This window comes from Xiphophorus hellerii, chromosome 12 (assembly GCF_003331165.1).
Source record: "Xiphophorus hellerii strain 12219 chromosome 12, Xiphophorus_hellerii-4.1, whole genome shotgun sequence".
Lineage (NCBI taxonomy): Eukaryota > Metazoa > Chordata > Actinopteri > Cyprinodontiformes > Poeciliidae > Xiphophorus > Xiphophorus hellerii.
Window position 1 is genome coordinate 34,017,942 of NC_045683.1, and position 14,717 is coordinate 34,032,658.

The 14,717-nt window shown below is 42.9% G+C and overlaps 1 protein-coding gene and 1 long non-coding RNA gene across 4 annotated transcripts in view; both read left to right on the forward strand.

Moving 5' to 3' along the window:
* The first annotated feature begins 594 nt into the window (after window positions 1-594).
* LOC116729216 (uncharacterized) lies at window positions 595-1,995 on the forward strand. Of its 2 annotated transcripts, none has more exons than XR_004341108.1 (5): window positions 595-860; window positions 1,166-1,363; window positions 1,487-1,624; window positions 1,731-1,836; window positions 1,928-1,995. It is a non-coding gene; the product is annotated as an uncharacterized LOC116729216 (long non-coding RNA). The 2 variants fall into 2 exon arrangements; XR_004341109.1 differs by having other exon boundaries at window positions 1,731-1,812; window positions 1,928-1,969.
* A 1,288-nt stretch (window positions 1,996-3,283) lies between these two features.
* The window catches only part of LOC116729163 (neural proliferation differentiation and control protein 1), a 29,751-nt gene continuing 18,317 nt past the window's right edge, over window positions 3,284-14,717 (forward strand). Inside the window, exon 1 of one of the 2 annotated variants that reach the window (XM_032577531.1) lies at window positions 3,284-3,639. In XM_032577531.1, the coding sequence (XP_032433422.1) occupies window positions 3,570-3,639 (70 nt within the window). In that variant the 5' untranslated portion in view covers window positions 3,284-3,569. The remainder of the gene's footprint in view (window positions 3,640-14,717) is intronic. The other variant, XM_032577530.1, reaches the window with a different exon arrangement.

Consider the following 14,717-nt stretch of genomic DNA (forward strand, 5'->3'; position numbering starts at 1 on the left):
GAACAAAATATGTATTTGCCCAAGTGTTAATATACACTATTGCAAATATAATATTTAAAATATTTAAAATATCTGTCAAAGATATTTTGTGTATATTTTAAAATATATGCTCAAAATAGATTTTTTTTAAATTCACTTAACGCTTTCTTTAAATTATTAATTTCAGTATATCTTAAATTACATCTCAGTATATACTTTAAGCTAATAAAGTATGCCTTTTTAGGTGCCTTAATAATCTTTTACTATTATTGTTAAAATGACAAAGAATAAAAAAAATAATAATCCTTATAGCGAAGCTTGATGTAATGTTTAACAAAGTAACTAATGTGCTCATGCCTCATTAAACACTGACAGTTTAGTGACAGAGGTGCTATAACAAAAACAATACTTGTCCTTAACATTAAATGTAGCAGGTATCTTCAATTTTACATCTCTCCGAATATGATCTGTTGTTTTCAGTTTTTTAACTAAAACACGGAAGCTGTCTTTGCCTAATATATTTTCAGAAGTATGATGGAAAATCTGTTGGTAAACTGCATTAGCTGCAGTTCACACTCCAGACCAGATGGTGGCGGTAATGCACACTTTCAGTTTGTCTGAAAAGCGCAAAAGAAGAAGAAAAGCCATGAAGATAGAGAAGATAACAGATCCTGTCCAAATTCGCCATTTTTATACGCATAATATTGAATTAAAAGTAGAGAGGACTTTTATAATACTTAGTAATTTTGGTAAATTCAAGATGGTGACGTCCTAGTCCGAGTTAGACAACACAACAACAGGACAACAACCGATGGAAATGAAATGTGGGTCACAAAAGGAGCCTAAAGAGACGAAGGCTGCTAGCGTGTTACCATCTGGTGGTAAGTTTGCTTCAAAGTGCTAATTATCTTTGTTTAATTATAAACAGTGCAGTACATGTATAAAGAAACTTATGTTGGTTTCAGCAATAATTATTTTATCATTTGTATTGGGATTTTTATGATTATTACTATAACAGTCATTCAGCTTCATGTTATAACTGCATGGAGGCTGTTTGTTGCGACTTGATATAGTCTTCTTCATAAACTCAACCTGGTTTTAATTAAGCTCATTATGCGAAAGAGACTTTGATATTGTGAGGCTGTTATAACTCATCATTGTTTTTATCTTCAACATATTTTTGCAGTCTAAGCAAATTAAGATGAAAGAGGAAGCCAGTGAACAAGAATTAGAAAACCTAAAGACTTTCCTGTCTCAGAAGAGGCTCTGGCTCCACCAGATCACCAACCAGTTCTGAGGATGAACCTCCACATCGTCTTCATGGTGGAAGGCTCTTTGTTTTTTTACACTGAGCAGCTGGCCACATTTTTAACAGCAAAAACTGGTATGTAACCAACACTAAGTTCTTAATAAACATGATTTGATAAAAAAATAATTGGACAGAATTTATTCCCCTCGTTAATCTACCATTTCTCGTTCATACATTTTATTCATTGTTATCTTTCAGGGCCCTGTGATGGACTGGTGACCTGTCCAGGGTGAACCCCGCCTCTCATCTGATGACTGCTAGAGATGGGCACCACCAGCCCCCCTCACCACCATGCAAGGATCAGAGTGTTCAGATCATGGATGGAAAGATTTTAAGGTACTTTGTCTCCCTTAAATCCACTTAAAACAACTTCATAGTTAATGCCAGCATCAGCTGATTTTATGATATTGCTGAGTATTTTTTCTACTTCTAACATAAACAGGCAAAGAAGTCACCCAGAAATGTTTTTCCACACCAGGCATCCGGTCCCAATCATTGCCAGTTCTGATGATGCCACATACATAGTGAGTCCACAACGTCTAAAAATTGTAAGTCTTGTGTTTTTCTTTGCCGTTTTTCTGTACTCTTTAAAATGCAAGTGCTTTCTCTGTTTAATTGCTCTATTGTACTTTTTTGTAGGTTTCTGTAAAGTGCAGTGGTCCAGTGAATGGGAATGTTCTGCTGATCCTCACTGTTCTTAGGAAGGAGAAATGTCAGTTTGTCTGGAGTAATACTGGAATACTGTGACATTAAATTAAAACAATACTCCTTGGTGAAACATTTTCTCTAAAGTGTATCTATTTTTTATTGTGCTAATTTTCATAAGCATATTGTCTGTAAACTTTGAATATATTGACAATTTGTACAATTCTGGGATAGTATATTGTCAATGTACTCTTGAAAAATGTGGGTAAAACTTTATTTGACGGGGTGTGAATAAGACTGACATTATACTGTCATAAACATAACACCTGTTAGGAACATACTAACAGGTGTCATGAAGTGTCATTCAGTAAATAATGACACTTTTAATAAAAAGTTGCTTTAAAAGTTGGATGACAGGTGTTATGTCAGTCTTATGCACACCCCATCAAATAAATGTTACCAAAATGTCAATATATTGAATACACAATGTAATTTGTTTTAGTTGGAAAGTGTGTTGTAGTTGATCCTTCTGTTTTCTTTTAGCCTAATATGTTTGCAGTACTGTAGTGTGTATGAAGCATGTAATGTACAAAGTGGCAAAGCAGAATAATAAAAGACATTAAGTAACTAAAAATTGTACTTAAGTAACAATTATAATAAACCAATAGTGTAATTGTAGCATACTGTAATCACACTAATATATAAAATATGTAATGCCAATATACTGAAAATACATTCTAAATATAGTTTAAATGTAATTCAATCACAAAAATAGTACACTCAAAATATACTAATCAAGCATGTTTATATTACATAAAAAGCAAAATATTGTCCAAAAAAAGTATCTTGAAGTATGCTTAGTACACTTTAAATTCTATTAAAGTACACTAAGCACAAAGTTGTTCCTAAGTGAACTTGAAGTATACTCATGATTAGTCTGAGTTAAAGTAAGCTCAAGTATGTTAAAATATAACATACTTAGTACATTAATTTTTCACCAGGGTCTATATATACATAGAGAGAGAGACAGACAGAGAGAGAGAAAGAAAATAACATTAACTGGGGCATTTAACTTTACCAGACTTTTTCTTTTACTACTGCAACATGTCAGCTCATTTTACTAAATACTTGTCAGAATGCCCAGTCATTCTGAACTATTACGTAGCCAGGTTGCACCAATTACAGACGGTTCACTTTTACATTTTACATTTTGGACCAAACTTTCCAATAAAGACTGTTTCAACTAATTATTTAGCTGTTCTGTCTGCAGTAAGTAACTACTTTTATCCTGTCAGTATGTGTGAACATGAGATATCTGTATTCAGCTACCTGTGGGCAGTAGAGGAAGCAGCGTCTTTGCGTCACACGCTTCTGATCTTTTACCAGAGCTCAGTGGCAGCAGCAGAAGAAGAGTCAAGAGGATCAGATAGATCCGCAACACAACAGACCCGCTCCGATTTGCTTCTGTTTCCTACGCTCGACAGAGGTTCTCCCTCCCTTAGGCGCCAGGGGATGGAGGGATGATCCACACCGACTCCCCTCCGCAAGATCTTCCTCCTCTTCTCCCTCCTTCTCCTCCTCTTCCTCCGCCTATTCTGTACTTCGATCCTCGCGCGCCGCTGGAGCTGTGGCCTGGATGCGGACTCCGATGCTCGGCAGAACTGCGGTGTTTGCGGCCCTGTTGGCCCTCAGTACCTGCCTAACAGGTAAGAAAGAGCCGTCGGGGCTGCTGGGTGGTGTCAGGAGCTAGGTGAGCTATCCTGAGAGCTTTCTGAATGCTGCTATGCTGCTGTAGATTACTGAGGTCAGTGTGTCCGTTACACTGATATGGCTCCATCGTATTTGGATACTATCTTCAGTCTACAGTAGGCTACACTTTAGCTGCTGGCTTTCATTCCTGTCCAGCTGGTCAGCGTTGAATAAAGTCTATATTTTGTTGTTTTATTTTGTTTTTTGACAACAACAAAAATATGTGAAAATACCATGTTAAATTGTTTTCCTTGTCCTTTAGAGTGGCAGTTAACTGTTCCTCACACAAATCAAGCAGAACTTGATCCACATATTTGTTTTTCATGTTCATCCACTAGATTAAAGGAGTATTCTGTAGTCAAATCAAGCTAATACAGTTAACGACTTCATCAAATTATTCATAAATTGCTCTTGGTTTCTTAGTTTTGGGGGACATAATTGAGCTTTGTGAGTTTAAATTGCACTCCATGGAGAGGACAAGCAACTGTGAAATTTGTTAGTGTAAGAAAAATATTAATAGACAGTATCAGAACATTTAAAGCATGCCTGAAGTTGAGAACAGAAATGTTTCAGTAGAAGATTTTATGGTGGTATTCTTATTACTGCCCCATCATCAGAGGATGACTAGAGAGTTAAAGTACCATATTAAAAATGGTCAAATGAGTCTATCAGAGAAATGTCAGTACGGAACCTTTTCAGTTATGGAGCTTTTGGGCCTCTAAGTACATGCTGTCACAACCAATGGCCGTTCCCAAGCTGGTGCCATGGTGGCTGTCTCTCCTTGTGACGTGAGTCTTATTTGTGCCAAGAAGAAAGTATGACAGAGTTCCTGCTAGGAATGAGAAAGGAAACAGAGGAGCTTAGGGAATGGCCAGGAGGATATGTTTTCATCATGCAGGACCTGTGTAGGGCTCTGTTATCAGTTGGGGGTGAGGGCTTTGACCATCATCTGGCTGCTCTCTGGAACACATTCCTGTGTCAACTGAAGAGCTTGAGTGTGATGTTACCATATCTTTGTAATGGAGACTGGGCATTTCTTTTCAAGACCTCTTCAGTGGTAGGTATGTGGGTTTTCCTTCAACTATTTTGTGGTAGTATTGTGATAATAATGGAAATTATTATAAAAATGTTTATTTCTTCTTTGTAGTTTTTCTTTAGGTAACTGAATGGCTATTATTGCTTTTTACGTGTCCTGTTCAACAGTGTGGACATTGATGCCTGTTACGACCTGGCTCGTTGAGCCCTAACAATAAACAGGGAGACACGGACTTCAACAATAATTACGCTCTTTATTGAGCCCCAAACATAAAAGAAAACTAAGGCAAATAAGCAGGCGGCCCCTGTGGCCAATGGTCGAAGCAAAGTTGGGGTGGGCAGACAAGACAGGCAAGAGCCAGCCTGAAAAGCGGAGCCGGGCGGAGAAGTCAGCTCAGCCCCAAGCGAGCTTCACCAGACCCCCTGACAAATAGGAGCACGGTTCTTATATAGCCAGGAAACACGGGGCCCAAGCGGATCCTGGATGACACTACTTCCAGTATGTCTTGAAAATAAAGAACAATTAATGTAAAGGGACGAACCCCCTCATGTAAAGTGGAGGGGTCGTCACAATGCCTAATTCACGAGACAAGATTTTTAATCCAATTTCCCCCTTCTGAGAATCTTAATTTAAGGAGGGGGAGGCTCTTAAGATAATTGTAAGAGATATTCTGCCATGTGTTGTTGTGTTGAGAGTGATTTAGTCCACTCAAAGGGTCATTGGAACCACTCCAGTCTAAAATCAGGATATTCAACATGTTGGACTGTCTCAGTCAGGTAAATGAAATGTATAGCCAATCACAAACTGAGCCTGGAAAATACATAATACTGCATAGCAAAAAAAAAAAACAATCATCAACTATCTAAATATGTAGATGAGTATAACTTATCTCCAGACCAATGGGGATTGAGGCCAAATTATGCAACAATCACTACTCTTCTGGCTGCTGTGGTGGTACAGTAAAGCACAACCTATGCAACAAGGCCTTAGTTCTTGACATGGCTGTCACAGGTTCAAGTCCCAACCTGATGACCTTTGCTGCATGTCTTCCCCCTCTCTCATTACCCATCTTCCTGTTGGGTCCTGTCAAATAAAGGCCACTAGAGCCAATAAAATATTTAAAACAAATAATAATCACTGCTCTTCTTAATCATAACAACATCCAATCAGTTTCTGATAGCAGGATATTTGCAGTTGCAATGTTCATTGACCTGGCCAAAGCATTTGACATGGTTGGTCACTATCTAACTTTAGATCAATTCTCTCAGTCTCTCTACGATTCTTTATTTTTGAACTCTTTTAGTCAATCTAGAAGTCAGTGTACTTCCTTCCAGGACAGCCAGTCTGACTTCAAGATAATTGAAAAAGGGGCACCTCAAGTTTCATCACTAGGTCTTTTGGTATTATCCATCTTCTTTAATGATCATTCACAAATCTGTTCTGACTTATATGCAGATGATTTACGTCTCCATTTCTGACATCTCATGATTTTATTATTTTTTTTACAATCCAAATTTAATCTAGTCCAAAAGTGGTTTTCTCCAAATAAGTTTTTTCAGTATAAGAATAATTATATTCTATGTTATTTTGGATTCAACCAAATGAATATACCACCTGTTCCTTTAAACAGGTGGTACATTCATTTCCTAGCAAGAACAACATTATGAAAAGGTGATGAATTTAAATATTTAGTCCTTTGGCTTGACTCACGATTGTCCTTTATACCTAAAGTCACTTAATTGTTTCTGATAAATGTTTCTCCCTTTCAGTTTGTAAAAGAGTTGTTACACAACTGATTCTGCCAATTCTTGATTATGCAGATCAGTTCACAATGTAGTCAGAGAAAAACATTTTTTTTTACATCAAGAATTTTGAAAGAAATTAATCGTCATGCAATTCAGCTTAAGCTCCATCAGTTTGGAATAACCTGCCTCTCTCACTTAGATCTACCACGTCTGTCCAGAAATTTTCTATTCTTACTGATTTTAAATACCTTGGACCTGCTTTCAATACTCACAAAGGCTAATTTATTTTGGACTTGTTAACTTATATGTACAGGTTTACTGTGATAAACCTGTCTCCCTAAACTGGCTAGATTAGGGAGAAGTATCAAGTATGCGTGGTTGTGAGAGTGTGTGTGGATTTTCTGTGTTTAAATGTTTTGTATATATTATTATTATTATTATTATATTTGTTTTGTAATGACACCCTTGAAAATGAGACCTCAAACTGTTATCGTAGAAATACTGTACACCAATTTAAATGAGCTCCGAAATATATAACAGATAAATAAGACTGTGAGTCAAATCAAATGCAGAGTTAATGATGCTTGTTTTGAGTAAAATACAGCGGAGCAAATTTCTGTCTTACAGCTGACCTAAAAAGACACAAAGCACAGTTCAGTACTGTCTGGAGAGGAGAAACCTGCTGAAGGGAAATTTAACTGCTGATCAATATGTCTGCTTCTGCTTTATAAAACCTATGTTGTATTTTCACTTGGGTCACATTGGCGTTTCCTTCTTTTGTCTGCTCTGTGCTCAGACTTGATTTTTTTTTCTTCACTGCTTTAGAAATATATTCTTAACTAGACATAGTAGATATTCTCCTTTGTAAATTTTCAGATATCATTGATTCTATTACCCCCATTAAAGCAAAGGTAGTGTCTGGGAGGAGCGAGTCTCCATGGAGAAATGCACAAACAGGTAGATCTGCTAGACAACTTTGCCATAGGGCCGAACGTAAATGGTGTAAGACTCAACTTCACGTTTATTAAGAAACCTACGATAGACTGCGTAGCTATCACTCAACACTTAAACATGCCAGGGAAACGTTCTTTGCAGATATCATAAGTAAAAACATTAACAAAGCTTGAGCAACAGTTGACAGGCTCACAAACCTTCCAGTGATGTTACCGCTTGAATTTCAATCTAATGCAGCCTGCAACTGATTTGCCAGCTTTTTTGAAAGAGAAAATTTTAAAAACCAGAAGTTTAATCTGCAAACCCACACTAAATCCAGCACCAATGCTATGCTCAAACATAAAAATGCAGAAAAATGACCCAATTTTAACCACTGCCCCTTTTCCACCTGCTCTACTTCAGCAGCTCGGCCCGGCCCGGTTCTGCTCGGAGTGAACGCGTTTCCACAGATCTGGTGTTTTGACTATCAGTGCTGCCTCGTCAAATTTTCCTACCGTAGCACGGATAGATAGCTAAGTCTATCTGTTGGTGCTACGCGTCCAAAATTGCTACCATTATGTTTACAAACCGAAAACTACAGCAGGTTGTGTTAATGTTAAATATATTGGATAATATTATTTGAGTGACAGGACTGAAGTGGAAGCTGAAGAGTTATGCTTAGCATAGCATTGGAACAATTTATATACACGACGAAACCACAAGAAGATCACTTCATCTGAATATTCTACCCATTTAAAATCAAAAGCTATGGCAGATGTATGCACCAATCCTTTTATTAGAATATCTTACATTTAAAAAAAATTAATTACAAAAGTGTTTGTAAGAATGAAACACATGGAAAACAGGTTTTTATTGGAATTAAATTAAACACAAAAATCTACAAATACTGATCACCGCAACTCTTTTTTGCGTATTAATCCATTGTATGACAGTCTTTATCAGATGCAGCGCAGCCACAATGTGTCCACCGAACTGCACAGGTCACTGTGCTCCTGAAATGATAGGATATGATTAATGTACACTAATATTACACGGCTATTACACAGCTTCAATCCCACATCTTGCTACCAACATCTATTTAGCAAGATTTAATAAAAAGAGAGTGTAATTAGACTAAAAATATTTTAAAATATAGGGACAAAATAGCCCTATGAAGTAATACAGCAGCCAGTGGAAACACTCGCAAAGCAAGCTGAGTAGAGCCGAGCCGAGCCGGTGTAAAAGGGGCATACTTAACTCTAAAAACCTAGAAGAAATTATAAGTCAATTAAGCTCAAGCTAATGCTGTCTGGATATCCTAAGTACACATTTCTTTAAGAAGTTCCTGGCTATCATTGCTAATGATCTGGTCCAAATAGTAAACTCGTCACTCTCATCAGGTGTTTTCCTTCAGGCTTTAAAATCAGCAGGTGTCAAACCACTGATAAAAAAAGAACAATCTGGACAAATCACTACTGCAGAATTACAGGCCGACCTCCAACCTCCCATTCATCAGCAAAGTTATTGAAAAAGCTGTTTGAACAGTTAAATGGCTTCCTAATGATAACCAACTGCTTTGACGTCTTACAGTCTGGTTTCTGGTCTCACCACAGCACAGAGACTGGCCTAGTCAAAGTGTTTAATGATATCCATATAAACACAGACTGTGGAAGAAATACAGCGGTGGTTCTGTTAGACCTCAGTGCAGCTTTTGACCCTGTTGACCATGACATATTCCTGAAACGACTGGAGAGTTGGGTTGGACTCTCTGGTCCAGAACTCAACCCTATTGTTACATGAACAATAGGGATTTCTTTGTTTCAATAGGAAACTTCTCATCGAAGCGGACAGAAGCCACATGTGGGGTACCCCAAGGTACAATCCTAGGACCCCTCTTATTCAATATCTACATGATCCCATTTGCTCAAGTTATAACAGGAAGTAAGATTAGCTACCATAACTAGTCGGCCTTCTGAAGAACATTTCCAGGATTAGAGGACTAATGTCTCAGCTAGATCTAGAGAAACTCATCCATGTGTTCATCTTTAGTCGCATTGATTACTGCAGCAGCGTCTTCACAGGTCTGCCCAACAAATCAATCCTCCAGCTGCAGCTGATCCAGAACGCTGCAGCTGCTGTTCTGACTAAAACCAGGAAGATGGAGCACATCACCCCAGTTTTAAAGTCCTTCCACTGGCTCCCTGTAGCTCAGAGAATAAACTATAAAATACTGTTAGTTTATAAATCACTGAATGGTTTAGCACCACAATATATTAAAGATCTGTTGTTGTTGTATCAACTTTTCAAACATCTCAGGTCTTCTGGTTCTGGTTCTGTCATGAAGCGGTGTGGTGTTGGTGGTGAGGCAGGCGCAGCGGACCCAGGTCAGATGAAAATGATGATTTTTAATTATAAATAAGTCCAGAAACACGGCAGCTCGCACAGAGACACACCGACGACGAACAGACTAGACATTGACGAGGACCCGACGAGGAACAAGGAACACAGGTGGAGTTAAATACACGGGAGGGTAATCACAGAGACGAGACACACCTGGGAACAATCAAGGGGAGGACAGGACAACGAAGAGACTAAGGACACAGAAAACTCTAAATAAACACAGAAAAACACAGATCCTGACAGTACCCCCCCCTCAAGGGCGGCTACCAGACGCCCAAAAAACAAAAACACAACAAGGGTGGGCGGAGGGGCGCTGGACGGGGGGCCAGAGTCCAGAAAAAACAAAAAACAACCCACCATCGTGGGCGGAAACACAAGAAGGGTCAAGAGTCCAAAAACAAACAAAAAACTACCCACAGGGTGGGCGGAGGCAAAGGAGGCAGGAACCACGGAGGTGGTCCGGCGGTCGTCCGCGGCGGCGGGAACCACGGAGGCGGTCCGGCGGCCGTCCGCGGCGCTGGAGGCGGGAACCACGGAGGCGGTCCGGCGGCCGTCCGCGGCGCTGGAGGCGGGAACCACGGAGGCGGTCCGGCGGCCGTCCGCGGCGCTGGAGGCGGGAACTACGGAGGCCGTCCGGCGGCCGTCCGCGGCGCTGGAGGTGGCGATGAGTCCCGGGGGCCGCCCACAGACGGCGACGACGAGCCCCCCGAGGCAGGGTCTCTGGTGGAGCACAGGGGGTCTCGGTCGGAACGCTGGGGGTCTCGGTCGGAACGCAGGGAGTCTCGGTCTCGGGTGGAACGCCGGGAGTCTCGGTCTCGGGTGGAACGCCGGGAGTCTCGGTCTCGGGTGGAACGCTGGAGGTCAGGGTCTCAGGAGGAACGCAGGAGGTCAGGGTCTCAGGAGGAACGCAGAAAGTCAGGGTCTCAGGAGGAACGCAGAAAGTCAGGGTCTCAGGAGGAACGCAGAAAGTCAGGGTCTCAGGAGGAACGCAGGGGGTCTCGGTCTCGGGTGGAACGCAGGGAGTCTCGGTCTCGGGTGGAACGCAGGGAGTCTCGGTCTCGGGTGGAACGCAGGGAGTCTCGGTCTCGGGTGGAACGCAGGGAGTCTCGGTCTCGGGTGGAACGCAGGGAGTCTCGGTCTCGGGTGGAACGCAGGGAGTCTCGGAAGGAATGCTGGGGGTCTGGGTCTCGGAAGGAACACTGGGAGTCTCGGAAGGTGCGCCGGCTGGAACGCCGGCTGATTCGGCCTCGGGTGCGCCGGCTGGAACGCCGTCTGATTCGGCCTCGGGTGCGCCGGCTGGAACGCCGGCTGAAACCGGCCGCGTAGGCGAGCCGCAGCGAAGCCTTGGAACCGGCCGCGGAGGCGAGCCGCAGCGAAGCCTTGGAACCGGCCGCGGAGGCGAGCCGCAGCGAAGCCTTGGAACCGGCCGCGGAGGCGAGCCGCAGCGAAGCCTTGGAACCGGCCGCGGGGGCGAGCCGCAGCGAAGCCTTGGAACCGGCCGCGGGGGCGAGCCGCAGCGAAGCCTTGGAACCGGCCGCGGGGGCGAGCCGCAGCGAAGCCTTGGAACCGGCCGCGGGGGCGAGCCGCAGCGAAGCCTTGGAACCGGCCGCGGGGGCGAGCCGCAGCGAAGCCTTGGAACCGGCCGCGGGGGCGAGCCGCAGCGAAGCCTTGGAAACGGCTGCGGGGGCGAGCCGGAGCGGAGCCTGGGAACCGGCAGCGGAGGTGACAGCTCCGGAAGGCGACGAGGGGCCGGGTCCACCGGCGGCTCACGTCGCTATCTCCGGGCCGACCGAGGAGGTGGCGGCTCCGGAAAGCGACGAGGGGCCGGGTCTGCCGGCGGCTCACGTCGCTGTCTCCGGGCTGAACGCGGAGGTGACGGATCCGGAAGGCGACGAGGGGCCGGGTTCACCGGCGGCTCACGTCGCTGTCTCCCCCGGCGTGAGTAACGGCGGGGGCCGAATCCGGAGGGCTTTGGGGTGGTGACTGGTAGGATCTGGCGGCTAATCGCCAGGGTGTAGTCCGACTCCAGTCCCAACTCTTCCAGCAGCAGCGGAGATGGCAGGATCTCTACGTCCCTGTAGAGATCCCGCTGAGCCAACTCCAACTGCTGCTGGAACCATACCTCCGGGTCATGCTGGGCCATATGCTGCATTCTCACCGTTCGGTATGGTCGGGTCCTTCTGTCATGAAGCGGTGTGGTGTTGGTGGTGAGGCAGGCGCAGCGGACCCAGGTCAGATGAAAATGATGATTTTTAATTATAAATAAGTCCAGAAACACGGCAGCTCGCACAGAGACACACCGACGACGAACAGACTAGACATTGACGAGGACCCGACGAGGAACAAGGAACACAGGTGGAGTTAAATACACGGGAGGGTAATCACAGAGACGAGACACACCTGGGAACAATCAAGGGGAGGACAGGACAACGAAGAGACTAAGGACACAGAAAACTCTAAATAAACACAGAAAAACACAGATCCTGACAGGTTCTGCTCTGCATCCCCAGAACCAGAACCAAACATGGAGAAGCAGCATTCAGCTTCTATGCATCACAAATCTGGAACAAACTTCCAGAAAACTGCAAACAACTGAAACACTGAGTGCCTACAAATGTAGATTAAAATCCCACCTGTTTAGAGTTGCTTTTGAAACATAACCATGAAACATTAACCAATAATCTGATGTATAAAATGTAATATTGTTGACTGTGTCTTCTATGACTTTGTATTTCTGTGTTTTATGATGTAAAGCACTTTGAAATGCTTTGCTGCTGAAAGGTGCTATACAGATAAAATTTGCTTTTATTCAGTCTTGGAGCTCGTCTTCCTCTCTAACAAATAGGATCTTCATGGCTCAGAGAAATAGGGCACTAGCAGGGTATTATCTTGTCTTCTGCTCGGCAACATCCTGCGATAAAGCTTTTCATAGATTAGTGGGTTCAGTTCACTTTTCATCAAAATGCTGTTGAATCTCTGATGTTTCAAAGTTTGACATGTCTTGCATGTCTTTCAGCTACAAGACATGCAGCAACAATTTTTTAAAAGACTTTTTTGGGTCAGGCTGTCTTCATTTGAGAATGGTTAGAAATTAAAGTGAGTAATGAGAGAGGGAGAAGACATGAGGCAAAGGTCGCCAGGCCGGAACTTGAACCTGTGACGTCGCATTGAGGACTAAGGTCTTCATACGTGGGGTGTGCTTTACCCCTGGGCCACCACAGCACCCCAACATGCAGCAACTCTAACATCTATTTTCCTGCCGTGTATTTGTGAAGAGCAACTACATGACAATTGTTCTCGTGCCTGCCTTTTAATGTGAAATTCCTGCTTGAGACAAACCATTCAAGATTTGTGTATTCTTGCAGTGAGTCACCTCCCTCTGATGATGTCACTGCCCTCAGTTGCCATGGCAGTTGTCATAGCAACCCATGTCCAGGTTTCCTGTGGAGCTGGGAGTGATCTTAATGAGGAAACTAAAGCAAAGGGGTTAATATTGATGGCAGACCGAAAATGATGTGGCTGGAGCACCTCCAGAACCTGTTCAGTCCACTTCAGCCTCACACCCCTGCTGCTATCTGGACAGTGTGTTCAGTCACACCAAAACAAGTTCTATAAAAACATATAACAGCATATTGGAATGTACAGATAAATCGGCCAGGCAATAAATTGGCCTGATTTTCTTATTTTTGGGAGATCTTTGATCAGCCAACATTTACATATAAAGTCAATTTTATCCACCGATCCTATCTACCTTGGCAAAAGTCTGAAAATGAACCACAGTCTTTTATTGCTCTGCTGTCTGACTGACAAACCCGCTTGCAGTTAACAACAGTCGCCTCATTGTTGCCAACTCAGCAACTTTCTTGTTATATTTAGCAACATTTCAGACAAAAAAAATAAGTATCAGCCAAAATCAGAATCAGCAGGTGTTAAGATGCAATACGTTTTTCTTTAATGTTTTGAATTCTAGAGTGTGTAAATGAACCTTTGTGTGAAATGTTTATCTTGTGGGTGTGTCATTGTAGCTGCCATCTAAGGAACCTGCTGAGGAGGAGGCCCGCCTCAAACCCACCTTATTCCGAGCCCCCGTGAGGCTTTGCGTGATTTATCGGTGCGACTTCCACCGCAAACAGCCATCCATTTGTTTACATGTTAGCAACTCGCTAACCGGCTTTCGTCAGAGGTTTCAGGCTATAAAGAATGTAGGAACTCCAGCTATTACAGCTTACATGTGGCAATATTGTTTTACCGCTACCTACAGCTAATGCGGGGAGGCATGGCGACTTGAAGAAATGGCCACAAATAACCTGCACTAACATAGTTAGCTACTTCACTGACTCAGTTACTTCGGATGGCTTTTTATTCACACAATGAAATGAGCACACATAAAAGCATTTTGGGTTCTCGGTTCAAATTTAGCATTTTTAGCCAAATTCTTTTTGTTTCCTAAACTACCGCTTTTGTTTTGGGAGCCGTTCAAGACACACCTGTTTCTGCCACTAATTAAACTTGGTCTGATTATTAAAGTGCAACCATGAACAGCACAACAGTTACCCGAGCTCCGCAAGGGCAGACACTTTCCAGTTTCAAGATGCTCTTTATAACAGGTCAATGTGTGATTCGGTTCGGTTCGAGTCCAGTGGGGAGATTCTCCATATTACGGTCTGGAGCGCAGCAGCTGCGGTCATTTCTCCGCTGATTTGCAGCGACACTCAGCAACGGAGAACCTCCAGGTTCTGGTTGTGATGGACTAAATAAACCCAGATATGTTATTTTGTCTTATAAAAATGCATTGCTGGCCCAAACATAATGATAAAACACACTTGCTGCAGCCACTTCATGAACTTTATTATTTTTTGAATTCAAACGAAAGATAAAATTCACATCACACCAAGCTAATATTATGTAGTTCTGGTGTTTT